Source organism: Xenopus laevis, chromosome 1S, assembly GCF_017654675.1.
Source record: "Xenopus laevis strain J_2021 chromosome 1S, Xenopus_laevis_v10.1, whole genome shotgun sequence".
Taxonomy (NCBI): domain Eukaryota; kingdom Metazoa; phylum Chordata; class Amphibia; order Anura; family Pipidae; genus Xenopus; species Xenopus laevis.
The window spans coordinates 18,323,041-18,345,163 of NC_054372.1; the positions used below are offsets into that span (position 1 = coordinate 18,323,041).

Sequence of the window (22,123 nt, forward strand, 5' to 3'; positions counted from 1 at the left end):
TACCATTAAATAATGGCAAATGAAGATAGCCTCCTAAATGCACTTATGTACAGTGGAATAATTAAGTGTATAGTAAAAGGGCAATGTTAAAATCTTGCATCAGAATGGCACTCTTACCCTGGCTGATTTTCAAGTTCTTTGTTTTCTCAGCCGCTTTCTGCTTACGCTTTTCTTCCAGTCTCTCCCTTTTCATTTGTCTTTTCAACAGTCTCTCTTCTTTTTCCTTAGCCTGGAAGTAAAAAAAAGAAAATAAAAAACCTGTATCAAAAGCAAAGACATGGGAAGCTTACACTACTGCAAAGCTAGTAGGAAAAGTAAAGTTAAACTAAAGAATTAGGCTAGAAATGTTGTACATTATGTTTTGTGCTTCTGTACCAGCCCAAGGCAACCACAGCCTGTTAGCAGTAAAGGTCTATGTCTCCAAAGATGCCCCAGTAGCTCCCCATTTTCTTTTCTGCTGATTCACTGCACATGCTCTGTGCTGCTGTCACTTACTGAGCTTAGGGACCCACTCACAATATACAGTACACATAGAATAGAAATGTCACAATATAAGGCTGATTAGTAATTAACACAGATAATTACTACATGGCAGCACAGAAACCAGTGCAACTAGCGTCAGAATTTAATAATCAGCCCTGTAGCATCAGCTTATATTACAGGGGAACCTCATTTTCTGCTGGATAATTAGTGACGAGCCCTAAGCTTAGCTTCTCAACAGCTGCTCAGAGCCCACTGAGCATGTGAGTGTCACAGACACTTTCCAAGATGGTGACCCCCTGTGACAAGTTTGAAGTCCTGGATCATTGCTGCTATTGACAAGCTGAAACTTTAGGCTGGTGCAATGAGTTCAGTATATAAAATATGCCATTTTTAGCCACATTCATTTTTAGAGTTTAGTTCTCCTTTAAAGGACCTGTCCCCCAGACATAAAAAAGCTGTATAATAAGTCCTTTTCAAATTAAACATGAAACAAATTATTTTAATAATTAAAATATCCATACCTGTTATAAACGTATTTAAAAGTCTCATCATATATTGCCTGCCCTTCCTTTATGCCTTCGGCAATTACTTTGGCTTTTCATTCTGCACTTTGTAGATGTCACTGTACACCCCAAATTCCCACTCCCTCCTCATTGTCTAATTGTGTAGCATATAAATCTATAAAACGCATTTGTTTTGTTTAGTTTATCATCATGGTGCCTACTGAGAAGTGGCAAAGCTGCTTTGTGTTATGGCACAGAAAAGTGTGGCAACATCCTAAGCTTCTTCAACCTGAAGTGCTTCTTTGAAAACGTGGCGTTTTTAAAAAAAGCTCCGTCGGGCGTAAATACGCAGAAACTGCACTTCCACTGAAACGAATGGAAAACGCACTATGGAGCTTGCAAGCTGAAATCCGCCACGGGACGCCAGTATTGGCGTTTTTTTTAGCAGAAACACCAATACGTCAAGAAACTAACAAATCAATAGACTCTACGGGATCTACAAGTTTGAAACCACACTTTACGTAAATACACAGCGTATTTTAAATATGGCGTCCAAATTCTCGCGAGATAAATGACGTATATATATGTTTTTAGGGCCAGTGAAGTCATTACATTGCGGATTGACGACCATTCCTTCTCCATTTTGCATGTAAATAGTTTTTTCTATTTCTATTTCTAAATAGTTTTTCTATTTTCTATTTCCAGCCAGTGGAATTATGGGGAACGAGAATAGGGAAACCTACGTGTTGAAAAACCCACGAAAAACGCATGTTGACAGTCGTGTGTGGTTTCAGTGGCGTATTTACGGCCGACAGAGTTTTAAAAACGCGATGTAAAAAACACCATGTCTGGCCTTGCCCTCAAGATCACCTGAAAATGACATTTAGTACAGGCCAAATGAAATGGGCTCACAGTAAATGGGTTCAAAGCCTCCTCCAGCATTTAAAAACTTTTCAAATGGGGTCTCAAATATCAAACGTCTCAATTCTCCAAAGATTAAATTTGCCTAGAGTGTTCTAGGCAAATTAGTATATTTTCAACCATTTTCAAGATAACCGCATAATTATACCTCTAACATCTGGCTGCCTGCTGAGCAGCTCTGTCTCATTTTGCTATGTCAGTGGCAGCATGTTTAGTAATGTAGGTGGCATAACCAAAAAATGTTTTTACCTACACCTTCCCCATGAGTTTCCCTTATTTCAGATATTGTGGACCTTAGTGTGCACTAACCCAAGAATAATTTAAAGCTAAACTTGGATGAATTAAATCGAACCGAAAGCGCGAATCGAATTTGAATTTTAAAAACTCTATTCGTGTTTTTTCACTGAGAAAAAAACTTGAATGTCAGGAAGGCTGCAAACAACTACAAAATGATCCCTGTACCTCTCCAATTGACTTGAACCGCAATTCGGCAGGTCTTAGGTGGCGAATAATCGAATTTGGGTTCTTAAAGGGCCAGAGTATGATAAATCTTGAAAATCGAATTCAATTTTTTTTAAAAAACTCACAACAGACTGCCGATGTTGCTCCACTGACAGTTCATCATCAGAATCACTGTAGTATTTGGAGTACAAGTATGGTTTGTGCACATATGTCTGCCGATTTGATTTTGTCTTTACTTCGTTCTGCTCCGCTTCAGGCTTGGCAATATTCTTGTCCTCTTCATCTAAGAAATAAATGATAAACATTTGTATACAGGTTATATTGAATAGCTGCATATCATAAAATTGACAGAGCTAACTCTCAAGTTTAATTTTGAAATCTGACATGTCGCTAGACATATTGTCAGTTTCCCAGCTGCCCCCAGTCATATGACTTGTTCTCTGATAAACTTCAGTCACTCTTTACTGCAAGTTGGAATGATATCAAACCCCCCCCCCCTCCAGCAGCCTAACAACAGAACAATATGAAGGTAACCAGATAACAGATCCTTAACACAAGATAACAGCTGCCTGGTAGATATAAGAACAGCACTCAATAGTAAAATCTAGGTCCCACTGTGACACATTCAGTTACATTGAGCAGGAGTAACATCAGCCTGCCAGAAAGCATGTGTTATGTAGAATTGAATTGTTTTAAAAAAATAAATAATAAATATGTTACTGGTAAGATGCATAGGAACTCACCAGAGGTAATTTCTCCCTCCTCAGTACTATCGGAAACCACTGCGTCTTCCTCACTTTCTTCTTCAAACGAAGATAAGTCACTTGTATGCACAGAGCTGACAGTGACATCTGTATAATCATCAGTGTCTGAATCTACAGAAAGATTATCTGCAAGGAGTAAAAATGTGGCCATGAAAATACAAGTACAATTTACACACTGAAAATGAAGGCAAATTAAAGGCAGTATACCCCATTTCTCAACATGAGGGCAAGGAAAATTGTTTTTCTCATAAAAAAAAAAAAAAAAAAGAATCTACGGTATGTTATATTTTTAACCAAATAAGGAATAAGGAAAATGAAGCTACACCATGTTTGGTCCTTACAAGGATTGCAAATTGTCTTACCAATTTTCAACTCATCCTGTCCCTCTTTGTTGTTGTTGTTTGTGTCTTGTTATCAGGAGTCCATTACGCAGGGGAATTATATTTCCATTAGTATTTTAATTATCTACCTCGCAAGGATCATATAGAGTTGCTTCTGTTATACGCTTTTGCCATTTAGCTCAAGAAATAAACATATTTTTCCTGATTTCAACAAGAGACAAAAAATTAGGGATGCACTGTATCCACTATCCTTTGTGAAAGATTCGGCCAAATACCGAACCCTAATTTGCATAAGCAAATTAGGGGCAGGAAGGGGAAAAACATTTTTTACTTCCTTGTTTTGTGACAAAAAGTCAGTCAATTTCCCTCCCCGTCCCTAATTTGCATATGCAAATTAGGATTTGGATTCGGTTCGGCCTGGCAGAAGGATTCGGCCGAATCCTCTTGAAAAGGCAGAATACTGGCGGAATCCGGAACCGAATCCTGGATTCGGTGCATCCCTACAAAAAATGTGGAGCACAGGCCTTATTAAATGAAGTTATATACTACTCCTTTTATGTATTTTCCCCAAAGCCTACCCTTGTCATTTCAGCTGCATAATGCAACTCTACTGTCAGACGTATAGAACAATTGGAACAGATTTTTTTTTAAAAGGTTTAATGTATGTATGCGTGTCTAAACTTTTTGCAACAAGGGTCGGATTTGGTGAGGTGAAAATGTGTGGGGGCCGACCATTCAGCCCGACATTCTTTGAACCATAAACATCATTTAAACAAGGAATTGCGTAGCTGTAGCAGTAATATTTGGGCACATTAGTAAAATGATCTGCCACTTGGTCTATACTGCTCTCGCATACGTCTTTAGTTTACTGCACTGGCACGTCAGAACGTCTATTGCACCTTCAGCCCTAAAAAAGTATGCGAGAGAGGCGCATCACTATGTGCCAGTACATGTCTATTGCTAATACTTAACACCAAATATTGCTGCTACGGTTATGCGATTCCTGATTGCACTATGCTGGCGGGCCGCAATATTATTAATTTCATGATGGAGGCTGAGGGCCGGTGTAAATTAGCAATGGCCGCAATTGGCCACCCGGCCTGACTTTGGACATGCCTGCTCTACAGCATTAGAGAGATTATACATCATTCACATTAGATCACTATCACATTCATAAAAACTATGGTCAGGTTTAGAAGAAAGATAATCTGCCTGTATACTCTTGGAGTGTGGGAAGAATCAAAATATCCAGGGTTATGGGAGATTGCTCATAGTAGAAATTGATCCAGGGACTAGTCAGAAAGGATTTTTTCTCCCCTCTGAGGCAAATTCGTAGGGATGCACCGAATCCAGGATTCGGTCTTTTTCAGCAGGATTCGGATTCGTCCGAATCCTTCTGCCAGGCCGAACCGAATCCTAATTTGCATATGCAAATTAGAGGTGGGGAGGGAAATTGTCACAAATGTGTCACAAAACAAGGAAGTAAAAAATGTTTTCCCCTTCCCACCCATAATTTGCATATGCAAATTAGGATTCGGTATTCGGCCAAATCTTTCATGAAGGATTCGGGGGTTCGGCCGAATCCAAAATAGTGGATTCGGTGCATCCCTACAAATTGGAGAGGCTTCAATTTGTTTTTTTTGCCTTCCTCTGTATCAACTGGCAGTTAGGCAGGTTATATATAGGTTACACTTGATGGACGTGTGTCTTTTTTCAAGTACTATGTAAATACCCTACCTTCTTTTAAGGTACTAGTTGCCTTCTGTTTGCAGCTGCTCTTGTCTGGTTCATTTTCACGCTCTTTCACAGTGCTTTCCTCCTTAACCTTTACAGCATCACCACCTTTTTTGGGGTTTTCATTTCTTTTTTCACTCTTTGCTTCCTTCTTCTCCTCTTTCTTCTCTGTTTCAATTATCTCATATTTCTTTTCACCCTCTATGGCTTTGGCCTTGTGTTCATCACTTTCATTTGGAATGTCTTTGCTTTGTGAGATGCCAACTGTGTCAGGTGGTTTAAAAGCTTCTATAGTGGAAGTGGAAGAAATATCATTTGAATCTTCTGTCTTTATATCAAGCTCGGTTTCGGCCACCAGCATGTCGGGGACGGATTTTTCCACTTCTTGAGTTTCCTCCGAAGTACAATCTTTTTCTGCTGTAACATCAACACCTTGTTGCATTGTTCTTTTGGTCCCTTTGTCGCTGTTTTTCTGGTTTGTAGTGTCTATCAAGGCACGGGCAGCAGTTGCTTCTTGATTTAGTGAACTAATTGTTTCCAAAATGGACATTGCGTCACTTGCTACATTGGTGCTAGGTCCAACTGCTGGTAGAGAACCTAAAGAAGAAAGGTTAAGATATGATTAGATTTTTTTTTTAAAATATAAATTAAAGATGCACTGAATCCAGGATTCAGTTCGGTATTCAGCTGAACCACAGAAATAAAAAAGATTTAATGTATAATATAGAATTGTGTTTTATTCTGTATTTCCATCTTCTTTATTATTCATCATGGCCAAATATTTCTTAACTACTTTTTTTTTTTTTTTAATACATAATTGTGTATATACTCGAGTATACGCAGAGTTTTTCAGCCCTCAAAATATGCTGAAAAACTCTACCTCGGATTATACTCGGGTCAAGCGTAAAAACGGTCGCGGGCGCCTAAGAATAGTCGCCGGCTCCTAAGAATAGTCGCCGGCGTCCAAGAATAGTCTCCAAGAATATTCGCCGGCGTCCAAGAATGGTTGCCGGCATCCAAAAACGAGACGCCGGCACCTCCAATGGGAGCAGAAACTTACCAGAATCTGCTGCATTTCTCATCCTAGGCTTATACTCGAGTCAATAGGCTTTCCAAGTTTTTGGAGGTAAAATTAGGTACCTCGGCTTATACTCGAGTATATACGGTACAATATTTTATTTTGTAGAGTCACACACATAGACATACGTACACACATACCAGGAAGAGTGACGGAGGTTTCCGACCTTTCCTCGTTTTGTTCTGTATTTACATTTCCATCTTCTTTATTATTGATCATGGCCAAATATTCCTTAACGACTTTTTCCACCTGAGGCCTGAATAAGTGGTTTATCTTTGGGTCAACAACCTGTGAAATAATTCTATCAATGCCAGACTCTAGCATCCCAGACCTGCAAAGAGCACCAAAAAAACAAAAATTGTAAATAAGAAAAGATGGTTTTTTGGCAAAATGGAATAAGATTAAAACATTTATAAGTAATACAAGAACAAACATTGGGATCAAAAATATATTTAACAATGATAAAATCAAATGAAGTGCAGTCAAGGGGACATTTAACTTCCAGTTACAGTATTATACAGATTGCGGAGAACTGCTTAAAGGATAAATAAACCTTAAAAAACAAGTGAATGTAAAATTGATGAGTACTTTTGTAAGTACTTTTGCAATGTACATTCATTATTTATTTGTTTTTTTTAATTCCAATATATTAAAGGATGCATGTACTATTTATATAAATGAATTTTGTCCCAACATCCCCACCTGCCTGACCACCTTTCTCAAATATTTTCTAAAGGTGGCCATAGACGCACAGATAATATCTTACAAAACAGATTTTCGTACGATATTTGGTGCATGTATGATGGGAAATGAGCTCGCCGATATCGGTCAGCTCGTCGATCAGGCTGGACGGAAAAATTTGATTGGGTGCATTTGATTGGGTGCCTTTGAAGGCACCCAAACATCAGCCATTGTTAGTGCAGAATTGTCAGATACAGGTAGAATTCTATTGTTTCTTACCTGTATATCTGACTATTCAGCTCTACACGTGTGTATTGAAACAAACAATTTTTCTTGGAAACATCTTTTCCAAGAAAGATTATAATTGTTACATCTATGGCCACCTTAAGCCAAAGAACATCAGAGCTGCTTCTTTCTTTCGCCTGGAAACTTCCTGGACTACTTGGTGGTCAGACTGGTCAGAAAATGACCAGCAAAATTTATTTATGTTAACAGTACATGTATCCCTTAATATCTTGGAATAAGAAAATAATGAATGTACATTGCCAAAGTGCTTAGAATAGCACCCTCATCAATTTTTTTAGGTTTTACTTATCCTTTAATGAAATACCAGTGCACTTGTCAGCAAAGAGGTATGCCAGTCCCAGGTCTAAGGTAAGCATTTATATGCTTACCTTATATGGAAATCATCCTTAATGGTTGTGTTTAGCCTATGTCTAGTCAAGGGAATCATATTTATAAAAATACCAAGGAAAGGGGGAAAAAAAAAGTTGAATCCAAATTTAACCTTAGTGAAATTTAGGCTAGGATCATGTGATCAAAATGTTGGGTCACTCAAGTGGGTCGGTCCTACAAAGAACCTTTGCCCTGTGGCTATTAAAATCGACTACTTACTTAAGCACCTGTTGCCTGATGTTGTTCCTCAGCTGGTTCTTGTTTAGATGCGGGCTCCATGTATGGCTTGCTAAGTGACTGGCCACAAAGTTATCCACTCGCTGACGCAAATTTTGATACGCTGGCTACAAAAAGGAAACAATTGGTATTACAATGGTGTTTATGCATTACACAGCTATTAATGAATAAAGCATTTCACGAATGTCCCAAGCAATAATAATTGAAGCCTTGTAACACCAGTAAAGCCTGCACGGGTTATTGTCCGAGTTCACATGAGCTAAGCTATAGTTAAGTACATCCAAGGCTCTAGTTATACAGGTATGGGATCCGTTATCCAGAAACTCAGTATCCAGAAAGCTCCAAATTATGGAATGGTCATCTCCCATAGACTCCATATGTTTTATATAAATAATCCAAATTCTTAAAAAAATGTCCTTTTTCTCTGTAATAATAAAACAGTAGCTTGTAATTGATCCAAACGAAGATATAATTAATCCTTATCGGAAGGTATGAAGATCCAAATTACAGAAAGATCCGCTATCCGGAAAACCCCAGGTCGCGTGCACTGGATAACAGGTCCCATAACTGTACTAAAATCTACAGTTAATATAAATATTGGTAAATATATTTTCAGTGATTGCATGTGTTGGAACTGGGTTTCATTTGGAAGGGATGAACTTGGACTTCGGTCTTTTTTCAACCCAACTATACAATGTAACTAAGAGGTGGTTCACCTTGAACTTAACTTTTAGTATGTTATAGAATGGTTAATTTCAAGATATTTTTTAATTCGTTTTTTTAATTATTTGTCTTTTTCTTCTGACTCTTTCCAGCTTTCAAATGGGGGTCACTGACCCCACCTAAAAAAGCCTTCTCTGTAAGGCTACAAGTGTATCGTTATTGCTACTTTTAATGACTCCTTCTATTCAGGCTCCTATTCATATTCAAGTCTCTTATTCAAATCAATGCACGATTGCTAGGGTAATTTGGATCCTAGCAACCAGATTACGGAAATTGCAAACTGGAGAGCTGCTGAATAAAAAGCTCAAAAACCACAAATAATAAAAAATGAAAACCAATTGCAAATTGTCTCAGAATAGCAATCTACGTCATACTAAAAGTTAATTCAAAGGTGAACAACCCCTTTAAGGCTGGGTCATAACAGTTCTTTTTCCTGCAGCCATTAACAATATGATCCACCAAAATATAGCCAGCTGCTAAATACAGAGTCAAATGGAAGTGTGTCAGCTCATCAATTTCTCTTCTGTACTGCTCTTCTTATTCTTTAACATGATCCATATATCTATTAATGCGTTCGTAATAGTGTGAAAACGCTTTTTGTCCTACCAGGTACATATTACCGCAATCTTCTGTTTTATATAATCTGCTGTACAGACGGGCAACTTTCTTGTAAAAAAAAAAATAAAGCTTTTATACACTGTGCTGAAATTTAATTCCTCCCCAAAAGGCTTATTCGTTCAATTAACTGAAGTTTCAAATTGAAGATGGCTTAGAGATTCTTTACATTTAGGGGGTTATTTACTAAACTCCGAATGCAAAAATCTGATTTTTTTTATAAAATCAGACTTTTAAAAAATCTAAAATTTTCAGAATTTATTAAACCCTGAGGATGGAAAAGTCAGAATCTGAAAATCCGACATCTCAGACCTGTCGAGGTTGCAAATAAGTCAATAGAAGATGTCCCAATGATTTTTTGATGTGCGCTGGGTTTCGGGTGAAAATTCCGAAAAAAATCTAGAAAAATCGGATGAGAAATCTGAAAAAAATCGTGAAAATCGGATTTTTTTTTTTCCCCCACAAAGCAAATTTTCGGGAAAATGTAATAATAAATAAGCGTAAAAAAACCAAGCTGATTTGATCGGAGTTTGTAGCAGAAAATATTGAGATAAATTCGGACTTTGATATATAACCCCCTACGTCTCAAAAAAAGCAATTCATAAGGAATAATTCCCTTCAGCCAGCCAGTAACCTGCCCTTCGCTGTACAATCATATTTAGAGAGTCTTCATAGGGCACAGAAAATACTATGCATAAAGCAAGAATAGCATTCTTTCCAGCTGTCACATGGGGGTCACTGATCCCGGCAGCCAACAATCTATTGCTCCATTATTTTTACTTTTTAATGACTTATCTCTCAAGTACAGTCCTCCCCTGCTCATCTTCCAGTCGCTTGTCCATACCACGTCATGGTTGCTAGGGTAAACTGAACCCTAGCAAGCAGATAGCTGTTCAAAATTCTACATTGCTGAACAAAAAGCTAAATAATGCAGAAACCACAAAAAAGAAATAAAAACCAAATGCAAACAGTCCTGAAATAGGCATGTCTGCATCATACTGAAAGTACAAAGTATTCTGAAGTTTCCTCGTCAGTAGGGTTGCCACCCGGCCTAGCCGGTAAAACACCTGCCAAGGCCGGTATTACAAATTTACCGGCAATGCTGTTGCCGGTAATTTGTAATATCCTTTAAATAAAAGCCCTCGGCCTGCCCCCAGAACTTACAGAACTTACCTTTTTTGTAGTCTTCTTCGCATCGCCGCAATGTTACCCCGCCCCTTTTTGCGGCGCTCCGTATCCCCGCCCCTTTTTGTGTCATGGCCCGCCTCCTTTTTGTACCCCCCCCCACCGGCCGGTTCTTTTTTTCATTAAAGGTGGCAACCCTACTCGTCATGCAACTTTGGAAAACGAATCACTCCGAGTGCCATCCCGCTGGCGATTTACATTTTAGCCGGCAGGGAAAGCAGTTCGGGGAGATTAGTCACCCCGAAGAAGAGGTGATTTGTTGCCGGGGGCGACTAATCTCCCCAAATCTGCCTGTGTGCCCTGACCCTAAGGCTAAGGCCACACTAGGCGATAGCGCCGCGATTTGACTCGCGGCGACTTTTCGCCGCGACTTTTAAGCAATCGCTGGGGAAACTTTTGCACTGGCGTCTATGGGGAATCGCGTAAAATCGCCAGCGTAAAAACACACGCGGCGATCTTTTCTCTACTGTCGCTCGAAATTGCCTCGCTAGGCGATTTCGAGCGACAATAGAAAAAAGATCGCCGCGTGTGTTTTTACGCTGGCGATTTTACGCGATTCCCCATAGACGCCAGCGCAAAAGTTTCCCCAGCGATTGCGGCTTAAAAGTCGCGGCGAAAAGTCGCCGCGAGTCAAATCGCGGCGCTATCGCCTAGTGTGGCCTTAGCCTTAAGCAGTTTAACTGTTTAAATTGATACTTTTGTTATCTTTGTCCCTGCTGAGCAGAATCCCTTAGTTTCATTAAAGGCAGCTGCTATTGATACAATAGTTGCTAATATTCCACAGATACTGCTTCAAATGTGAGAAATGTTTCAACTAATTGACTATGAAGATTTTCATACATCGTGTCATGGTATATCTAAAATAAGTAATTCTAAACCAACTCGATTTGCCGAGTAATCTTTGAAGACGTCAACTAAATGTAGCAAACTGTAACAGTTCAGAGGCTCCTGGATCACTGAGTTGCCAGACTGAAACACTAGAGACATGAACATTAAAACAGCGGTTCACCTTTAAGATATTTTGTTATAGAACAGCCAATTTGAAGCAACTTTTCAATTGGTTTTCTTTATTTATTTTTTTATAGTTATTTGCCTTATTCATCTGACTCTTTGCAGCTTTCAAATGGGTGTCGCCGACTCCCCTTCTAAAAAAACAAATTCTGTAAGGCTACAAATGTATTTTCACTTTTTTATTACCGATCCTTCTATTCTGGCCTCTCCTATTCATATTCCAGTCTCTTATTCAAATCAATGCATGGTTGCTAGGGGAATTTGCACCCTAGTTACCAGACTGCTTAAAATGCAAGAGCTGCTGAATAAAAAGCTAAATCACTCAAAACCCTTCAATAATAAAAAAATAAAGCATACTGCAAATTGTGTCAGAACTCTCTACATCATACTAAAAGCTATCTCAGAGGTGAACAACCCCTTTAAACATAGATTTTGGAAAAATGGTAAAAAATAAATAATGGAAAGTAATTGAAAAAAGCCTTTGTTTCTGTTGAACAATCTGAAACCAACTCAACTGAAAAAAGTGTTTGGAAGGTGAACAACCCCTTTAATTGATCCATTGCGGTCACCAACAGTCCTAGCATTAGAGTTTTGTATATATCATTTATATTTGCAGACTTATGATTGGCAACTGGTTACTACAGGTAACGGCACTGGTGTAATTATGCATTATGTTACAAAATCAGCCCGAGTATCGAGCGTGGGGTGGGGAATTGGATATTAAAGGGGCTGTTCACCTTCCAATCACGTTTTTCAATTCAGTTATTTTTAAATTGTTCCCCTGAAATAAATACTTTTTTCAATTACTTTCCATTATTTTTTTTTACTGTTTTTCCCAAAATCTAAGTTTAAAGTTGAATGTTCGTTCCTGTCTCTGGTGTTTGAGTCTGGCAGCTCAGTAATTCAGGTGCAGATTCTGAACTGTTACAATTCTGCAACATTTAGTTGATCCATTTCTCAGCAGTATCTGTGGAGTATTAGCAACTATTGTATCAAGTCTAACAGCTGTCTGTAATGAAACCCAGAGATTCAGCTCAGCAGGGACAAAGATAAGAAATGTATCAACTAAATGTATCAATTTAGAACAGTTTACAGGGTCGGCGACCACCCCCCCGAACCCGCCCGACCTGAGGGAAAACCCGTGGGTATTGGGTCAGCCTGCACATCGTTAGTAGAGAGTGATATTTTGATACAATTGGTTTTCATGTATTATATGTGGTTGTAGAGATACTTAGCATCAAGTTTGTAACGTCAGCAATCTGGTTGCTAGGGTCCAAATTACCCTAGCAACCATGCACTGATTTGAATAAGAGACGGGAATATGAATAGAGGAGTTTATGAATAGAAAAAAAAAAGTAATAAAAAAGTAACAATAAGTGTAAATGTGTAGCCTTTGTTTTCATATGGGGCGGTGAAGTTGAAAAGAGTCAGAAGAAGGCGGCAAATAATTAAAAAACTATAAAAAAAAAAAGAAACAATGAAGACCAAAAGTTACTTAGAACTGAACATTCTATAATTTACTAAAAGTTAAATTAAAGTGAACCACCACTTTTAATCAGTTCAATCCTCCCTTTTAGGAGCAGCATTTAGTCAGGGCCACCTCTTGGGTGCTCAGGTCAAATTTCCCCCTAATTCACCTTCAGTAACAGCTAAAAGAGTAAAGAGGAATTCTGGCCTAGTCTCCACATTGCTGGGCCCCACAGTTATGTACAGTGATCAGACACACTCCCTTCAGCCGCTCACTTCAAGAGCTTTAAACCTGAGACAAGGGAACGTCTCACAGCACTAGTAGCGCAGAGGATGATGGGAATTGTAGTTCCACGCACGCACCACACGCTGTGTCTCTAATGAACGAAACTCTCCTGCTAAAGTACAGCTCCCATGAGCCTCAGCGTACCGACAGACTAAGCAGTTTAAAGGCAGCAGGAGCTGCCATATTACCTTGGTGTCCACATCAGCCAGGCAATCCCTTCGGAACTGATCAAACAGCCCCTGACTCTTCAGGTGATTCACTATCTGGGAAACAAGTTTGGGATCTCCGGGCGGCGGATTGGCCATGACGTCAGTCAGCGAGAGCGCGTCTCAGCCGCAACAACCTCCCGGGAGCGGAGCTCGGCGCAACAATCGGGATGAAACGGAGACAAACCCCTGTGTTTCGTTTTCATCACCTATACAAAAACACAGCCGCTGTTCTGCAAGACCTGACCCGGAAGCACCATGGAATTGTGGGAGTCAGACTCCGGCGTGAGTAGGAAACACTAGGGTGACATCGAACAAACAGCGCCATCTGCTGCACTGGAGGCTTCACAGCCAGACTAAGGCGATCCATTACTGGAGAGATGTTTGGAGATATTGCTCATAGCAACCAATCAGATCTTTGCTTTTGTTTTCTAACTTATAGGTGTCTGTTTAAATCTCATTGCTGGTGGGCACCATCTCTAGAAATCTCTCCAGGTTTATCTCCAATGTTAGTAAACATGCCCCTGAGTTTCTCACACAAGCGAACGTTGTACTCCAGCCACACAAGTGTATTTCTCTAGCTGTTAAAAAAACAAAGAAGGAGCTTACATGCCGGGCAATTAGGGTTGCCACCTTTTCTGGAAAAAAATACCGGCCTTCCTATATATTTAACTTTTTTCCCTATTAATAACATTGGGGTCAGCCATCGATTTTACCGGCCAGGCCAGTAACATACCGGCCAGCTAACCCTACGGGCAATATGGGATGATAGAAGATGCTGTACGTTTAAAGTGCTAGCAGAAGGTTCAGGGACCACAGATAAATGAGACAATTAAAATGAAGGGAGGGAGGAAAAAAAATATGGGGGGGGCAAGTGGTCAAAATGTTGTGCCTTAATATATAGAAATATCTCTAATATATGATAGGAGTTCATTTCTTTTTTGACAGATGATAAAAGTCTCAGCAACTCCTTAACCATTTGCTGAGACTGCATTCAGGGCTCCGTTATGTGGCCACATTTTGTATATTATAATATTTAGTTTTTATTTATATATATATATATATATATATATATATATATATATATATATATATATATATATATATATATATATTATACAGGTATGGGATCCGTTATCCGGAAACCTGTTATCAGTGTCGGACTGGCCCACCGGGATACCAGGAAAACTCCCGGTGGGCCCAGGTGTCAGTGGGCCCTCCTGCCTCTAAACATTTGGCTTATTTCATGACCAATCCCTATTTATATAGGTATAAAAAGGCTAAATAGCTGGAATAATAGGTTATAGTATGTAAAGAAAAGAGAATAGGAGAATAGAGGTTGAGTGAGGAGAGTAAGAAAATAATACTTACTAAGCCTCGAGTGAAGGATTCGAAGTAAAAAAACGTAGAATTTCGAAGGTTTTTTTTGGGTACTTCGACCATCGAATAGGCTACTACAACCTTTGACTACGACTTCGACTTCGAATCGAACGATTCAAACTAAAAATCGTTCGACTATTCAACCATTCGATAGTCGAAGTACTGTCTCTTTAAAAAAAACTTAGGCTACTTACTTTGCCACTTATGAGCACAAATGTTAGCCTATGGGGACCTTCCCCATAAGCTTTCTAAGCAATTTCTGATGGAAGGAAAATCGTTCGATCGATTTAAATCCTTCGAATCGCTCGATTCGAAGGATTTTTCCTTCAATCAAAGTAAATTCGGTAAATCCTTCGACTTCGATATTCGAAGGATTGTACTTCGATGGTCGAATATCGAGGGTTAATTAACCCTCGATATTTGACCCTTAGTAAATGTGCCCCTTAGAGTGGGCCCCTGGTCTAAGGGTTTTTGGTGGGCCCCTGTTGTCCCAGTCCGACACTGCCTGTTACCCGGAAAGTTCAGAGTTACCAAATGGCCATCTCCCATAGACTCCATTTTATACATTTTTTAAAAATGATTTCCTTTTTCCTCTGTAATAATAAAACAGTAGCTTGTACTTGATCCCAACTAAAATATAATTAATCCTTATTGGAAGCAAAACCAGCCTATTGGGTTTATTTAATGTTTACTTGATTTTCTAGTAGACAAGGTATGAAGATCCAAATTACAGAAAGATCTCAAGGTCCTCCTGAGCATTCTGGATAACAGGTCCCATACCTGTGTATGTGTATATTTTGTGTATTTTTCATATTACATATAGTAATGTTATCATAATGGGGAGGTGTAGCTCACTTTTTGTGATTAGTGATGGGCGAATAAATTCGACTGGCATGAATTTACAGCGAATTTCTGCGTTTCGCCGGTGGCGAATAAATTCACAAATCTTCCATGAAATTTCCCCGGCGTCAAAAAATTTTGAACGGGCGTCTGAAAAGTTGCTTGCTTTTCAGACTCGCATCCAAAATTGGATGCTGGCGTGAATTTTCACGATTTTTTCAAAAATGTTTTGCCGTTTCACAAATTTTCCGTGAAATACGCACATTTTTCTGCGAAACGGGAGAAATTCGCCCATCACTATTTGTGATGTGATCTTATGATATCATAGCATATATAGCAAATGTAACCAGTTGATGTATCTTATGATTTATCTATCTTGTCCTCTGGACAGGGCACATGGGATAGCTATCCTGGCAGAGGCCTATAAGGAAGGAGTCTCTATTCCTACAGGTCACTTCTTGCTATGGGCAAAGCAATCTACTTGTCTTGTCCAAGCAGCTGATTACAATGTAAATCCACAGTGCGGAAATGAATGAATTTCTTTGGACCTGCTGTTCTCTACCATTATCCAGAATGCTGGGGACCAGAGGTTTTCCAGATAATGGATCTTCATATCCTGCAGTAAATGTGGAAAGCAATATGTAGGTCAAACAGCCAGGTCCCTGAAGGAATGCATACGTGAGCATGTATTGGACATGAAAGGGAACAGAGGTACTAACGTTTCAGAACATTTTTCTGACTGTTCGAAGGGCGAAGCAAACTTCTCTCTGTGACAAAGTTATTCTAGGTCTCAGGGGAGGCAATCTATTAGTTGTTTCAAACAAAAGAGAAGTGAAATGAATCTTTATGCTAAAAACAAGACAACCTCAGGGTATAAATTATGACTTTGATGTGTCTTGCTATTATGAATAATTCACTGTGACTTTAATGGAGTTTTGTCATTATGACTGACCTATAAATGACTTGTTATGAATGTCTTATAGTATTGTTTATATATATATATATATATATATATATATATATATATATATATATATATATATATATACATATATATATATATATATATATGGTCTCCTCGAACATCTTGTTACTATATGTTTGTTGTATGCCCTTGGATTCCTATTTTCTTGTTTGCACATTATTATTAATGTCCCTCCCCTCTTCTATTCCATTGGTTAATTAATGTATTCTGGTGATTGATGGTTTTGGGTTATATATCTGGTATACCTGTGTGTTTTTTTTAGTACAGCCTATAATTAAGTGCCCACAGGCACGAAACATGTAAGGCTATGTATTAACTTACTCTGTGGCCTAAAATAAAATTCTGAGTCTTTTTACAAGCCTGTTTGTGGGATGTGTGAGTGCCTGCCATTTTTCCTTTGGTCGGATACCTGCACATCGAGCTGTAGGTCTGGGGCATGAGCACCTGGACCCCACGTACTACTGGTGAGATTATAAACTTGTTGGCTTTACACTGGGATTTTTTTCTTTAAAGGGATACTGTCATGGGAAAAAACATTTTTGCTCCAGCAGAATTCTGCACTGAAATCCATTTCTCAAAAGAGCAAATAGATTTTTTTATATTCAATTTTGAAATCTGACATGGGGCTAGACATATTGTCAATTTCCCAGCTGCCCCAAGTCATGTGACTTGTGTTCTGATAAACTTCAATCACTCTTTACTGCTGTATTGCAAGCTGGAGTGATATCACCCCCTCCCTCACCCCCCCAGCAGCCAAACAACAGAACAATGGGAAGGTAACCAGATAACAGCTCCCTAACATAAAGATAACAGCTGTCTGATAGATCTAAGAACAGCACTCAATAGTAAAAACCCATGTCCCAATGAGACACATTCAGTTACATTGAGTAGGAAAAACAGCAGCCTGCCAGAAAGCATTTCTCTCCTAAAGTGCAGGTACAAGTCACATGACTGGTACCTGTTTTCTGAAAAATACTCCCACCAAATTCACGTGGGCTTTTTTCCTTTATTTATCAATACATTTTCCCGAAAATTTCCTGTGCGGGAAAAAACCTGAACATTTTTTAAAAAAAGGCAAATTGTACGTTTTTTTTCGGATTTTCTGCCTGAAAACCTGAAAAATCTTTGGATTGTTGCGCGAAACCTAGTGCAGATCAAAATATCTTCGGGACTTCTATCACTGATTTATTTACAACCTCGGCAGGTCTGAGATGCCGGATTTTCGGATTCTGACTTATTCTATCCTCGAGGTATAATAAATCCTGAAAAAAATCAAGGTTTTTTTCCCCACTAAAAATTCAGATTTTATAGTAAAAAAACACAAATTATTCGGGTTTTTGGCATTCAGACTTTAATAAATAACCCTCTAAATATTCTATGTGTGTGTTTATACAGTACATGTTCTTGTCAAGGCAGAGTTGTAGCAGTTGGAAGCGGCAAGACTGACTGTACTGTTGGCAACAAGAATAACAGGGGCTTGGAGCTCTGAAAAGAAGGCTTGTATACTTTGTGACATGCAGTGGCCTTCGGCTTGACACCTCTGATATTTTTCTAATATTTTTTTTTGTGATCTCTGGAGCAAAACTGAAATTACCAAAGATTCCAGTTTCTAGTTTCTCCCACTGAAATTAAACAGAGCAATCCTTGTCACTAGCAATCTGTGTCATTGAAAAGATAAAGCAGCTCCTTAATGGGACCGGTGAAAGGAAGGGAATTAAATGTCCTTTAGAGAAAAGGGTTCTCAGATGATGATTAAATCTCCAGTAAGCAATACAAGTCATTGAGATGTGTAGCTAAAATGTGCTTAGAATGGTATAAAGTAACAGCTGTTTTCCAATGCATAACTGTAAAAAGCTCAAAACAAGTGAAGGGCATGTAAAGGCAAAAAAAATAAATCCCATTTTTGCTTTCTTTAATGAAAAAAAAACCTATCTCCAATATACTTTAATTAAAAAATGTGTACCGATTTTATAAGAAACCTGACAGTGAAATCCTCGCTTCATTTACTGCTGTGGATAGGAATTTTCAGATGGTCCCTAACTGCTGAGCAGGGAAACAATCATACTTATGAACAGCAGGGGGAGCCCCCGCCTTACTTCCCAGCCATGCAGAACTCAAGCAGCTTTGTTTATGACGATCCCTAAGCAGCCCAGACCACACTGAGCATGTGCACAGTCTTGGTCTTGCAAAGATGTATAACAAATTTACAAGATGGTGACCCCCTGTAGCCAACTTTGAAAGCATAAATTATTTGTTTGATTAGGCTTGTGGTGCAGTAAGTTCATGTTTATATTTAGTATACAAAATACAGCATATCTAGCCTTATTCTATTTTAGACTTTACATGCCCTTTAATCCTCATTTAAAACATACATGTATTTCCCTAATTCTCAATTTTAAAAAGGACAGGGCCACTTCTCTATGATCTAACATATTTTACCCATGAGCCACATTCAAATGTAACAGTTGGGGAGCAACACAAACATGAAAAAAAGTTCCTGGGGTGCCACATAAGGGCTGTAATTGGCTATTTGTCAGCCCCTATGTGGACTTGTCTCCAAGTCAGGAATTCAAAAATAAGCACCCGGTCACTGGGAGCAACATCCAAAGTGTTGGGGAGCAAAATGTTGTTCTGCTATAGCTGGAGGTATGAAATGTTTTTGTTTAGGAACTCCAGTGTTTAATCTATTGTTTGCTAGATTTCGTAAACGATTAAATGAATACTTGGAAGCAGGTTGAGGATTCCGTATTAAAGACTTAATTCTATAAACCGCCAAACAATTCAATTAATTTATAAAATCTTTATTTGCACATATCAAAAGATAACTACATTGCTGGCATGGAGTCTGTATAATTCTGGAGCCTGTAGATCAGGGCCTAATTTGGTTTCCTTTATTGCAATCACAAGTACATTGATGTGCCAATTGTCTGTAATAATGCAGAATGTATGAATTAATAAGCACAGTGGCAGCACAATGACAGCTACCGTACAAAGAGTAACGTAGAATGAATACTGAATTGTACCAAACTGGGACCCAGACTGTGTCTCATAGACTTGATTTTCAGTTTCAACAGCGCTAGACATGTTGTCTAGATGTTCCAGAAATAATGCTCTCTTTAACACTGATACCCAAAGGCGCAGTAAAAGCCTGGAATGTATTCTGTAGATCTTATTCATTTTTATATTTTTTTAGGATTGTATTACACAGATGGGGTTGTGAAATTAGAAGCATTGGTGTGTGGACAGGTGTATTCAACCAGAGAACAATGGGATCAAATTTTGTCGCCAGGCATGGAATCGCTGCGAGTTTCCAGATTTCGCAGATGGCGAATGTTTTTGCAAAAATTCACTGTGGGAAAATCCACTGCAACAAAAAAATTGTTGCTCGTCAAAATTTTCGCACCTCAAAATTATTTGGACGCCCATTGACTTCAATGCATTTGGACAAAAGAGTCGTGCATATAAAAATTGAAGCTCATGTCAAAATTGACCAATATGTTTTGCGACTTTTTCACTGTTTTACTTATTTAGAAATAACACTTAGCCATTTGCCCTTTTCTATACATTGCTGTATGTAATATCTCTAGCAGTCACTTATCATATATCCATATCCTGGAATGGCAATTCTATATCTTCCTTTTAACCAAGGCCTCCTATCAGGTGCATTGACTGTTAAAAGACTGCTGTGTGTGGGTACATCAGCACCGCAGGTCTCGCTAACAATTCAAGTGTTAATTATTATTATCTTTAAATTAACTTTTGTTACGATGTAGATGGTGATATTCAGGAAAAAAATAATCAAAATTGCAATAATAGAATTTCATCCATAGGAATGTTTTCATCTTTTGCTCTCGGCAGGAATGAGAAGGAACACATCAGGTACCAGTATTGGACCTGTTATCCAGAATGCTCAGACCTGGGGTTTTGTGATATGTGAGGTGGACTTCCCATAACTAGCTAGCTTTCTGGATGACAGGTTTCCTGATAACTGATCCCATACCTGAATAAAATATAAAGAGATAAAAGTCATTGATTCAAGGAAAAATATTTTATCAAAATATTCTCTGTTCAGCGGGTCATATACTCCAATAATCCCACAATACATTTAGATGTGGGTGGTACTAACCAGTAGTTTGCCCCAGTATTGCACAAGTCTGTTGAATGGGATGTTAAACTCGAAGATAACATTTTGCATGAAGAAAGGACATTCCATTCAAAGCTACTTTCCAGTATATATTCATTATAAATGTTCAGCGTTTTTTGTTTTTTTTTTTAAATTTGTTTTTATTAATTTTCATAGCATGTTATACATTTCTTGGACATTTTATATGTCCAATTATTAGAACAGATATTGATCATTGATGTACATGCATTAAATGAAGAAAAGAGTAAAGTAAATAAAAAGAAAAGGTAAATATAAAGAGTTAACATTGTAGTATATTTTCATAAAACTAATTCCGAGATTTAAAGGAAATTGTAAATGTGATTTGTATGTGTAAGTAATAAGTAAGTTTGCCCAGGTGCAGTAACCCATAGCAAACCATAAGATGCTTGCTTTTAGATAGCTGATCTGTAATGCTTCCTGCTGATTGGTTGATGTAAGCGATTAGACCAGAGTAATCTTTGCACCTTCAGTCTCATCCAACCACATACTGATGGCAGTTTTTCTTTAATCCAGTAGATGGCGTCATCTGCCTTTTAACCACTTTTATAAGAATCTGCATAGAGTTCTATTTAATTCCCAATTAAAATGTAATTGTGCTTGCAGCTCCCTACAATGGATTAGTATGCACGTGGCATAATTGCACCACACCAAGCCAAACTCATTGCCAGGAACTTGCCTTATCTGTCTTTGTCCTTCCTTATGTTTCCACTTCTACTCGGGTAATGACCTTTTATTAGAGGAGGGACATCAATTTTGCAACTTTCATGCTGAAGAATAGTGTTCTAAAATTATTTACATGATATTGTTTGTTGACACATAACCCCATATGTAATATAAGGCACTAAGTTTGCCCAGGAGCAGTAACTCATGACAACCAATAAGAGTCTTGCATTTAAACAGGTGACTAGTAAATGCTACCTGCTGATTGGTTGATACGGATTACTGCCCCTGGGCCAATTTAGTGCCTTTTATTACATAATCCCATTATTTTGTTAAAACCTAAATAGGGACAAAGGGAAACGCAATTGTTCCAATCACCACAATGGATTATGATTACGGGGGGGGGCACATTTATCAAGAGTCGAAATTTGAATTCAAGTAAGTTTTTTTTTTTAAATGTCCCTAAACTCCCATAAATTCGAAATTCGACTAGTGGAAATTTGTTAATAAAATCGAATTTTGTAAACTAGAATGAATTAAAACGACCCGAAAACTCGAATCGAATGAGATTCCAAATATAAAAATTAGATTTGAATTTAAAATAAATCGATTCGAATTTAAAAAACTTGATTTGAGTTTTTTTTCCCCCGGAAAAAACTCGAATGTCAGGAAGGCTGCAAACATAACCAAATTGATCCCTGGACTGCTCCCATTGACTTAT

At 38.4% G+C, this 22,123-nt stretch overlaps 1 protein-coding gene across 2 annotated transcripts in view; it reads right to left on the minus strand.

The window, feature by feature from the left end:
- The window catches only part of LOC108706544 (biorientation of chromosomes in cell division protein 1-like 1), a 50,280-nt gene extending 36,627 nt beyond the window's left edge, over positions 1–13,653 (minus strand). Inside the window, exons 1-7 of one of the 2 annotated variants that reach the window (XM_018243052.2) lie at positions 13,355–13,650; positions 7,862–7,986; positions 6,427–6,617; positions 5,212–5,805; positions 3,113–3,259; positions 2,495–2,652; positions 118–229 (exon numbers count right to left, since the gene is read on the minus strand). In XM_018243052.2, coding sequence (XP_018098541.1) covers positions 118–229; positions 2,495–2,652; positions 3,113–3,259; positions 5,212–5,805; positions 6,427–6,617; positions 7,862–7,986; positions 13,355–13,471 — 1,444 coding nt within the window. In that variant the 5' untranslated portion in view covers positions 13,472–13,650. Of the gene's footprint in view, positions 1–117; positions 230–2,494; positions 2,653–3,112; positions 3,260–5,211; positions 5,806–6,426; positions 6,618–7,861; positions 7,987–13,354 lie in introns of both variants that reach the window. The other variant, XM_041579406.1, reaches the window with a different exon arrangement.
- Between the last annotated feature and the right edge of the window lie 8,470 nt (positions 13,654–22,123).